Here is a 10,300-nt window from a genome sequence, read left to right on the forward strand (position 1 = left end):
AATGTGTGATTTAAAAGATAAAAGCACAGTGAAAATTGGAATATGACCAAATTCACTGTAATATAATATATCACATCACATCACATCACATCACATCACAGAACAGAACAACATAACACAATAGAATAGAATAGAATATGCTGCCCTATATATGGCATTTGCTGGATGGCCAGATTACCAGTATTCATATGTCCATGCAATGTGTGACATAATTTCAAATAAAGCTGTTAGAAAAAAACAAACACATTTTGCGTGTGCACTTCAGCAGGGCACCAGTACTCAATACTGTGGTTGTAGCATCCTTCACTTGCACTTCACCTCGTTCTTTCACGGTCTTTGGCATAGGTTGTTGGTCACTGGTCTTGATCCAGTCTGAAGAGAAACAATAATATATCATAGTCGTATTGATCGTTGACAGTGATATGAGCCAATATGATTAAATAACACAAGTTTCCTTGCTGAGTTTAGATATTGTCATATAAGCAAAAGTAAAATGATGCTGTTGTTCATGCATAGCCTAAGCTGCTCATTCTTTATAGTTTATTAGATATATATATATATATATATATATATATGCTTTATAGTTTGAATGAATGTGTTTAGATTACATGTTTTTGGTACCAAAGGAAATATTAAATCATGGTTACCTTGTAATTGTTTTCGCCTAGCTGCCTACTGTCTGCACAGGATGTGATGAAACCAGTGATAAACAAAGGCACACTTGGCCTTTATCAGAGGGAAGGAGTCATAAAATGTAGAGAAACAACAGCTGAATGAGGGTCAATGGATTTATGACAGGCTGGACTGAGTGAACACATGGACTATGGACATGTGCCCATACGACGGAAGAGACGCGTCTGTGATTTGAAAGCACAGGAGCACAGAGCGTCCAAGCAAACTGGTGACTGCCTGAGATTGATCCAGGTAAGAATAAAACCCACCTTCATTTATTGATAATAGCTTTTGCTTCAGAAGGCAATCATTTCTTGTGTTTGTATTTCTTTCTCTTGTATCAAGATACCAAGTGAAACTTTCCATGCACTTGCTATTCGCAGACTGCCAACCTCTCATCGTCAGTGTGTTTTAGTAGATAATTTATATGTCCGGGCCAGACGCCGAAGCGGTGACTGAGCACTGATTCCTGGAGATAAACCCCTGAGGAGAAGAAGAACATCCCTCATGGAGCCTGACGGCACTGGCAGTGTACAATATGACCGCTGGAACGAGGACAATATCAACATGGATGTGGAGGCTTCCCAGTCTACGATGACAAGGTGAAATAAATCTATCCGTTCATCCTCGATACACGCTTTGTACAAGTTAGTCCTCGCTGCTGGAGACTGTGCCAGCTGAAAAGACAAATGAACCTCGGCCTGATGTAAAGACGACGTTTATATATGGAGTGCTGTACACTTGTGCCGGTTATACATCCATCAGCTATAACATTATGACCACATGACAGGCGAAGTGAATAATAGTGATCTAATACCTCCCAGTCATGGCAGCTGTAGGTTTCAAGCAGCTTAGAAAAGAATAAAAAATTCACAATCACAATAGTAGTAAAAAAAAAGAAAAGCAGTATTAATAATCTGAAACAGCCCACAGTGATGTCACTGGTTATGAATGACGGTTAAATAACTGGGTCAGAACATTTTTATAACTGCTGCTCCTGTGAGGCGATCTCGCTCTGCAGTCGTCAGGATCTATTAAAAGTGATCCAAGAAAAGCAGTGAACCAGCAACAGGGTCGTGGGTAGTTAAGGTTCGCCGATGCACGTGCCCCGACGGATGCTCCACGTCTCAGATTTACAGGACACACAGGATCAAATTGCTGCCAACAATTTGATCCTAGACGCCACGGCACACCTGCGGAGGTCTGGTGGAGTCCGTTCCTCCTCGGGTCTGGGAGGTTTTAGCAGTAAAGATGTGGACGTCATCACGACTCTTTCTTTTTCCATCCACAGGCTCTACATCAGAATGTGCACAGGCACCGTCGGAATAACCATGAAGGCAGCGGGAGCTCTGGCCACACTGGTGATCATTTACATCTCAGGATACTTGACAGGATACCACGTTCATCGATGCACATAGAAGTTTTCAAACAGACCAAAGAACCGCCAGGACATTCCACACGCAACTACAAATCTTTCAAAGAAATATGAAAATCTAGAAGACTTTGCAGGAACATTTGTAATGCGCAATAAGGATTTAATAAAAGTGTTGCAATCCCGAGTCTTTACTGAATCTTCTGGAAATACAAAAGAATACTATCATAATTATTAATGGGAAATCATAAATACATCTATATCAAGGAAAGGGTGGATGATGGATGGAGCTGGGGACGCTCCTGAAATTGAATTGAATGTGTCCAGGGAGGAATGATTTTTTTTTCCTTATAGAAAGTTTATGAATGTCTGAGGAGTCATTATACGTCTGCAGCAGCTGGCATGTTAATTCACTCAGCACTCCGAGCAACAGCGAGCGGCCACCATCTCCCACCAACATTTGCTCGCAAGTCTTTCAAATGTGTTTATCGTAGTATCGAGACAAACTGCTACCGGGAACCAAAAGTGATTAATTGAAGTTTAAACTGTTCTATACAAGTATACAAAACAGTAATAATTCTGGCGTTCTTGCCAGATGGAAGGCTTCTCAATACAAATAGCGATTGGATAAACGTTTTAACAGAAAGAGGATGGCCTAGCCAATGTTTCACATTAGTACAGTCAAAACTTTGTAAGAAAAGTCAATTCTGCCATTAACTCCAACTATTCAGTCGTTACTACCTCTTTTTCTCCTCACTAAAGGGACTGTGCTCAGATGTCCGTCTCAAAAACAGATTTTTGTTTTTAACATTTCTGAAATATGGTCATCAAAAGGTGTCTAACTGTTTCCACGTGGATGCGTGAGTCCCTTCGAGTAAAGCTGATCAAACATGTGGATCACATGCTCCTCTGTGGCGACACAGGAAATGAGCAGCCGTAAAGCTCTCTCTCATTACCTCTGGTAAATATTATCTTCTCAGCATGAATTGTACATAATGTGACAATGTGCCAATAAGGCAAACTATTAACGTTTACAAGAGATGTGTAAAGTCCAGTAACAATATGGCTTGAGTCCAGGCTTGAGGTTATATTGGGTGAAGTTTCTATCCTTTCTTTGGTTGTGTGTTGGTTTTATTTAGGTAGTCTGGTTTCCACTCAGTCTACAAAGAGTTGTGCGAGGTTAAATCGTGTCTGTGTGTTTCCGTCTCTCCGTCTCCGGCCTGTGATAGAAGAGGGACCAAGGTGATAGTCAACTCTAGTGCGGTGCGACCTTGAGCTGGACAAAGTGCGGCAGACGATGACTGGAGGAATGTGTCTGAATGACGCCACGTAAAACAGACATGTTTTTTCAGGTAGTTTGCACGTTAACATAATGACATCCCAGGTCGTACGGTATGTCCTGCAAAGTCAGGAGATCAGTTGGTCGCCTGGGTTGAACGGGTGTTTCTGTTTGGACCAGCCTCACAGTGTCCCGTTCCAAATCATCACGATAGCCTTTCATATGAATAGCTTCTTCATCTGAGAACACGACTCAAATACAAACCCATTGCAATCAAACATTTCTGAGAACTGATAACGTTAACAGCGTATCATAAAACCAGGGTATCTTTACTATGTTTTAAAATGTAATATATAAATATGCTGTGAACTTTGACCTCCTACTATGCTCTGATAAACGTGCACTAACAAAGGGGTACTGACACTGTGGTTGTGACAAATAAACCTCAAGAGTTGTTTTATTTATTTAAATTTTTTTTATTGATTAACAAAATGTCCAGACACACAGCAAACTAGAGTATTGAACCCAAACTCAACTTCTAAACTAGATCTTACCTAAATCAACAAGTGATCAAACACTGCCCCCTTGCGTCCAAATGCAAGAAAACAGCTGGAGAATGACATTCACGTGTTGAGTAAACAATGCTTTATCCAATCGTCATGTCAGGAATCTCAAAGAACAGAGCTCCAGATATACTGTTGTTATATGTTAAAGACAGGGAGCTGCCATCAATAGATCTCCAGACTCTCTTGAGGGTGTAACTGTGTGATGCTTCCTTACTTATGTTCAATATGTGGAGAGAAACAAAATCAACAAGGTAGTTATGAAAAGATGTCTTAACATCTTTAAAAAAAAGTTTTTTAAAAATGAAATAAAAACTATTTTTAAATAACACAATCTAAATCTCACTATGTTAAAACAATATGTTAAAACCAGCGAGGCCGACTACACAAGCATCAGCTACTTGTTGTAGTGATCCCTGTAGAAAAAACCCGCAAAAAATAATAAAAAAAATTAAATTAAATAAAAGCAACCAAACAGACACATAGGGTTTAGGTTCAAAAAAATCTTAAGAAGCAAATAGATGCAAGATCCTAGGTAAATCTAAACACATGCAATGTCTCAGAAAATCCCAAGCTAAAGTGCAAATTAAGTCACACTAGTGTGGCTTTATGTTGTAATTACTATCCACATGGGCTCAGTAAAGAAATGCTGCAGAACGATGACCAATAATTAGTTATATAGGTCTGTATGGAAAAGTTGAGTCAAAACAGATTGCGAGGCCCTACTCACCTCAGCAAACATAAAATCCCTCTTTTGTTTGCAATTATTATGTATTTCTATAGTTGTGGCTGCGTTATTTCTGTTTTTGGGATGATGTGTGCCGTGTGATGATGTGTGTACTGATCACATTGTGTGTGTATTCAATGTCATGTCTCTTTTTTCTTGTGCGTCTGTAGTTTTGCGACAACGTGTGTTTGTTTTATCTATCTATTTATCTATTTATTTATATCTCAGATATTTGATATGTTTTTACTACCCTTGGATGCTCTGTTTGCCCTGACTGACTGGAGTGCAGGGCAGGTGGAGGGCGATCACTCACGATGGAGAAGACCACGCACAGTGGGGAATTCCGTCAGCGTGACGTCACAGCCTGCATACAGCCAGCCGGAGACGGTCACGGGAGGCGGACTTGAAGGAGCCAACCCAACGTCCAGCAACTAGTGTCAAGCCAGCCCCTGGTTTCAGAAAACAGTCAAACCAGCCACGGCTCTGTTTAACAGTGCGCCCATAGACCATGCATTACCGTAAGGGAATACTAAAAACGGATTTCAAAATAAAAGTGACGTTTCAGTTAATGACCTCTCATCTTCATTAAGTTAGTTAATAAAACCCAAATTAATACTACTTATAACACATATTAACTAACAACATAAATTATCGCATCAATAATACAAACCATTTATAATGAAGTGTGGAATGAAGCCAAACAAAACAGCGTATTCAGATTTATATTACATTATATTATATTATATTAGAGTAAACAGAGGATTTGGTCATATTCCAATTTTCAGTGTTTTTATTTTGAAATCACACATTAGAATTCCTTAATATTATCTGAACAGTATCCTGGGATGGTCCATTATTACTGTGATAATAACATTATTATAACTACAAATTTTGGAGGTAATCCAACTTTAAATCAGTGTTCATATTCAAACTTTCATTTGGCTTTTCTTCTGAAATGACACATCAGATTTGGCTGGGATTTTGAGAGTGACACCCAAAGGTGGTCTACTATCAATCTGACAGTGAATGGTTTTACGATAACAGGGAATTTCATTTAATATCAGTCTGAAGTTAGAGGGAATGGGGCCCAAATGTGCTATAGCAGTTGGCTCTTATTTTGATATGCCTCATCAGATTAGGTTGGCAATTTGGGAGTGACTTCCTCAGTGACCTACTCTCAGTATGTCATGAAATAGGTTTATGATGAGAAGGAATTTCCTTTTAATATATCTGTCTGAAGTTAAGAGTGCTAACATGCTTTACCAGAGGGCTCTTTTTTGATATGCCACATCAGATTGGGCTGGTACTTGGTGAATGACATCCTGAGGTAGTTGACTATGAATCTGACATGGAATGGGTTTATGATAACAAGGAATTTCCTTTTAATATCAGTCTGGAAATATAGGAAAATCCAACTTTATACTTACATCAATACACCACTGACTGAAACATTTTTTTTTAGTTATTTGATTAACTTACGAGAGTTCACTCGCGGCTTATCACTTTTATTTTGAAATCCATTTGAGTGAGCTCTTTACGGTAATGCATGGTGTATGGGCGCACGGATAAACAGAGCGGCGGCTGGCTTGACACTAGTCCGCAGCAGCGTGTGAGTGAGTGAGCAACATGAAACATGGATGAGGAGGTCGCTGAAAGTTGGGAGGAAGCTGTGGATAGTGGGGTAATTCACCGCGGGCGTCACGTCAACTCAATGTACATTTGTCGCGAGCGGCTGTAGACGCGAGCGGGCTTGTTTTGAGAACTTCCAAAACACCGTTGCGGGATAACGAATCCCCCGGGCCAACAATGTGGCTAAGGCTAACGTTAGCTTCAAGAAACTTGGCAAGCTGTCGTCAAGTAGCGTTAGCTTAGCCAGCGACTCGGGGGCTCTGCGCGGAGGAAACTGGCCATTAAACGATTCAAAGTGACTCGAAACGAGCGAATAAGACCGTATTTGATCTGAGGACTGCCAGCCAGTGCGTGTCTCGCTGGAGCCAGTTACGGAATAATCGTTAAAGTTGAGAAGGTTAATGCTAACTCAATGCTAACGTAGCTAGTTGTTGCATGGCTCGTACATAAGGTGTCACTCTCATGTTTGCTTGCTCCTACGGCATGGATTAAACGGTTACACACAGTTTTAATAGTTTCACGTTACATTCGGTGTATATTTTAATCATCGAAGTATTTACCGAACTAACGACCCAACTGCCTCTCGGTGGCTGACGCTAACCAGTATTTAAAGTCTTAATTTAAGGCAGCGGTTTCATTAATGGGTTTTCTAAATGTGTCACGTTGATTGCACCATCGTGGTGACTTCTTTTCTCCGGGATTGTCTCGAACGGGTGAGCTCTGTGAAGTTTATTTACCCCCCCCGGCCTGATTGGTGACCAGTGCCCGGTACAACGTCCCCAAAACTGCTCAGTTAGCTGGTAGCCGTCGCGCAGGTTTGGCAGCTGATGACGTCAGCACGTCACGGGCTCGGAGTGATCATTTTAATCAGATGATCAGTCTGCACCTTAAGCCCGAGCACTTCATCAAAGTTTTGCGCTTGCAACCTCAGCCCGGCTAATGTTAGGCGGCTGATCGCACTCTGTTGTGACCTGGCAGCTGGCCCGCGCATGTTAAAAATAGCGTGAAACTGAATCCTGCCCATCCTGCTCCTCTGCAGAGAAGAGACTACCTGCTGCCCATCTTAGATCGACCTGACCATGCCGTTCGTGTAAACAAATGTTTGTCTGCGGCTCTCGCCCCTGCAGGAAATGGAAAAGCGGCTGGAAGAGAAGCTGAGGATCAGTGAGAGAGAAAAGTAAGGACTTCCAGAACATTGCTTGTTCTTATTGAACGGTTATATCTAAAGCCTTATAGCAGAGGTGTCAAACGTATTCTAGCTGAGAGAGACTACATGACAGTTTAGTCTCGAGTGGACTTGACCAGTACATTTATAGCTAAATAACTCTTAAGTCTCTCCTTTAGTTTTGGTGTAAAAAGTTTTTTGGGACAATGACAATTTGAATAATGCAATTTCAACAGGAGGCTGTTTTTAGTGACGCCCTTTTGTGAAAATTACAGTGAAATGTCCAAAAATCCTGCCTTCGATTTGCAGCTTGTTGGACTCTATGGCAACCTGGATGATTTAGTGTTTATTAGACATGAACTGAGTAAAATATTAGTTGTCACTGTCCTTTATTCTTTTGTCCCCACCTTAACCTACTGTTCTTGTCATGTGTCTTATCTTTTGATGCACTTTCTCTTCCAGAGAGTCTTTGCAATCTCCCATGGTGATACAGGACGACTCTATGCCGGCAGCTCCCCCACCTCAGATACGCATCCTGAAGCGGCCGACGTCCAACGGCTCGCTCGGATCGACCCTAAATCAGAGCAGACCCACGCCGCAGGTTAAGTCTCTGGCCCAGCGAGAAGCAGAGTATGCCGAGGCCAGGAAGAGAATACTGGGCAGCGCCTGCCCGGAGGAGGCGCCTCAGGACAAGCCCAACACTGAGCGGTAAGAGTGAGTCCTCGCACACTTTAAGAATGTATAATGCCAAGTATGGAGCTGAAATAACAGCAAAGGAACGTCAGTTTTAACACTGATTTCTGTGACTGACACATTCAGCTGTTGAGCAGCTGATGTGTGCCATGGTTTGCTTAATTTTTACTGTCATTTCAAGTTAGATTCAACCTTTTAATTGGGAATTTGAACTCTTACCGGCTGCACTGTTGTCAGCTTCTAACAGTTCTATCACAAATCCACCAAAGTTGTGGTGACAGAGTCTGCAACTCGTAAAGCTGACCTGTTATTGTGGATGTGAAGTTGAATTGGACAAGTTTACTCCCGTACTGAATCTACCTCTAGATAAATGGTCTCATCCCACACCTGCACAACGATGTCAACAGCATGACAAGATCCAACTGTATGTGATACCTTGTCACTTGTTTTGATGTGGTGTTTGCTTCTCCGTTATTTCCTCGGAAACTGGCAGAGAGGAGCAACGTTTGTGGAATGACTTGATCCACCATTCAGCAGTCGTGCTATTTACAGAGGGCAGGGCAAACAACACTCTGGAAATGAACCACCTAACAAATATGCTTTTAGTTTGACACAAATGTCCAAATAATGGCAAGTATTAAAGTTTTATATTGTCAGTGTGTTTTTTTGTTGTTTTTTTTGGTTTCACTTTGCAGACTTCGGCAGCAACTCTTGTTTTTTTTCCCACTCTTCAGCTGCTTAAGCTTTATGGTTAGATTTATACCTCTTGTATCTAATATGTTTAGGGCAGCAATGTAATCGGCTCTATATGAACAGAGTTCATTTTATATGAATGACTTGGCTTTATTGAGATATGTTGGTTGATCCCAGATAACCTGATTGCAGAAACAAGGATTCCGTTTCTCTCACAATGGTATTTATCATATTTATGGTTATATATTCTGAGTATTTCTTCATGAAGTGATTTTGAAAGTAAAAGACTGAAATTATGGTGAGGGACTTGTGTGATGTGAGACTGCAGCCATCCAGTAATTAGGACACTTCCAGAGAAAGACGTCCATTGAAAACAAGAACTGCTGCTAAATCTTGCCAACTGGCGCCGGGCTAAGAGCAGTTTCAGTGCTGCACGTGGAAAAAGCTGCTGCCTCCAATTTATTCCCCATTTCCTCTGTTCTCCTCCTGCTAGGCTCGGGCGCAATAACTCTACGTTGCCTTCGGAGGACACCCGATCAAACCACCACACTGTCCGGCAGCCGGCAGGCCCAGACGGCTCGCACGGGTTCCGACAACACAGATAAGCCGGGGCCTCCAGGGGCCGCCCAGCCATGGAGAGGGAGGGGAGAGAGAATCGAAGGGTCACCAGAGAGAGTACAGTCCTGTAAGAGTTTTGAGACTTCCCTCCTCCAGCCACCATCTATGGGATGGGCTTTGAGCGCAGAGAACTGATGAAAGAATCTCTCCCCCCCCCCCCCTCCCTTTAACTCGTCTGTTTGGCACTGTGATAATGGACTTCTTTCTGGACTCACTGTGACGATCCCCCCCTTTAAGTGACGCCCCTCGCCTGCATCCTCTCTGCGCCTTCGGGCCTCTGCAGGAGGACACCTGAAGGGCAGAAGCAAAGACTTTGAACAAAGGACAGCTCAGGAGGGGAAACAAGGGGCCATATCGAGATGAATGAAGCTGCTACTTGTGCAGCAGCTTTCTTCCCAGCAATAATACTCAATGTCACCTTCCAAACTCTTGTTTGTTGTTGGCTCACAAAATTTTTTATAGGGTTTTTTTTTTTTGCTTGTCTCTATCTTAGGGATGCGCTAATGTCTGAAGATACAATTTTCATAATCCACATACACCAGTGTGTTCAATAGGTTGGTCGTTCATATTGAGATTTTAAGAAACTGTTTTTATGAAATGGAAACTTTTATCCACTCTTCCTTCCTTCCTATGGTTTCAGCATATATTAGACAGCAGCTCCTCCAGTAAACTGCAGTGATGCTCATCATTTAACCCGGGTGTTAGTTATCCGTGCAGCTATGACGCCTTTTTTTTTTTTTTTTTTTTTTTTTTTTTTTTTTAAAAAGGAAGGGTTTCAGGGGGTTTGGTGTTTGTCAACTCGTATATCTGACAAGTTCTGTTTACGGTTTGTTTTGTTTTTTAACTAAACTTTTCAGCTGTCTTCCCCCAATATTTTATTAAAAAAATA

At 41.7% G+C, this 10,300-nt stretch overlaps 2 protein-coding genes across 3 annotated transcripts; both read left to right on the forward strand.

Annotated features, from left to right (window-relative positions):
• The first annotated feature begins 847 nt into the window (after positions 1–847).
• On the forward strand, positions 848–2,149 carry smim1 (small integral membrane protein 1). The gene is made up of 3 exons (XM_080468753.1): positions 848–924; positions 1,056–1,274; positions 1,964–2,149. The coding sequence occupies exons 2-3, from the start codon at positions 1,180–1,182 to the stop codon at positions 2,088–2,090; spliced, it is 222 nt and encodes a 73-aa protein (XP_080324879.1). The 5' UTR covers positions 848–924; positions 1,056–1,179; the 3' UTR covers positions 2,091–2,149.
• Positions 2,150–6,176: 4,027 nt separating this feature from the next.
• LOC308113983 (SUZ RNA-binding domain-containing-like) lies at positions 6,177–10,291 on the forward strand. Of its 2 annotated transcripts, none has more exons than XM_080470587.1 (4): positions 6,177–6,294; positions 7,370–7,419; positions 7,870–8,115; positions 9,287–10,291. In XM_080470587.1, the coding sequence occupies exons 1-4, from the start codon at positions 6,247–6,249 to the stop codon at positions 9,396–9,398; spliced, it is 456 nt and encodes a 151-aa protein (XP_080326713.1). In that variant the 5' UTR covers positions 6,177–6,246; the 3' UTR covers positions 9,399–10,291. The 2 variants fall into 2 exon arrangements, with proteins under 2 accessions (XP_080326713.1, XP_080326712.1); XM_080470586.1 differs by lacking the exon at positions 9,287–10,291 and adding an exon at positions 8,594–8,758 and having other exon boundaries at positions 6,233–6,294.
• Positions 10,292–10,300: the final 9 nt, after the last annotated feature.

The sequence above is a fragment of the Lipophrys pholis genome (assembly GCF_963383615.2).
Source record: "Lipophrys pholis genome assembly, chromosome: 8".
NCBI classification, from domain to species: Eukaryota; Metazoa; Chordata; class Actinopteri; order Blenniiformes; family Blenniidae; genus Lipophrys; species Lipophrys pholis.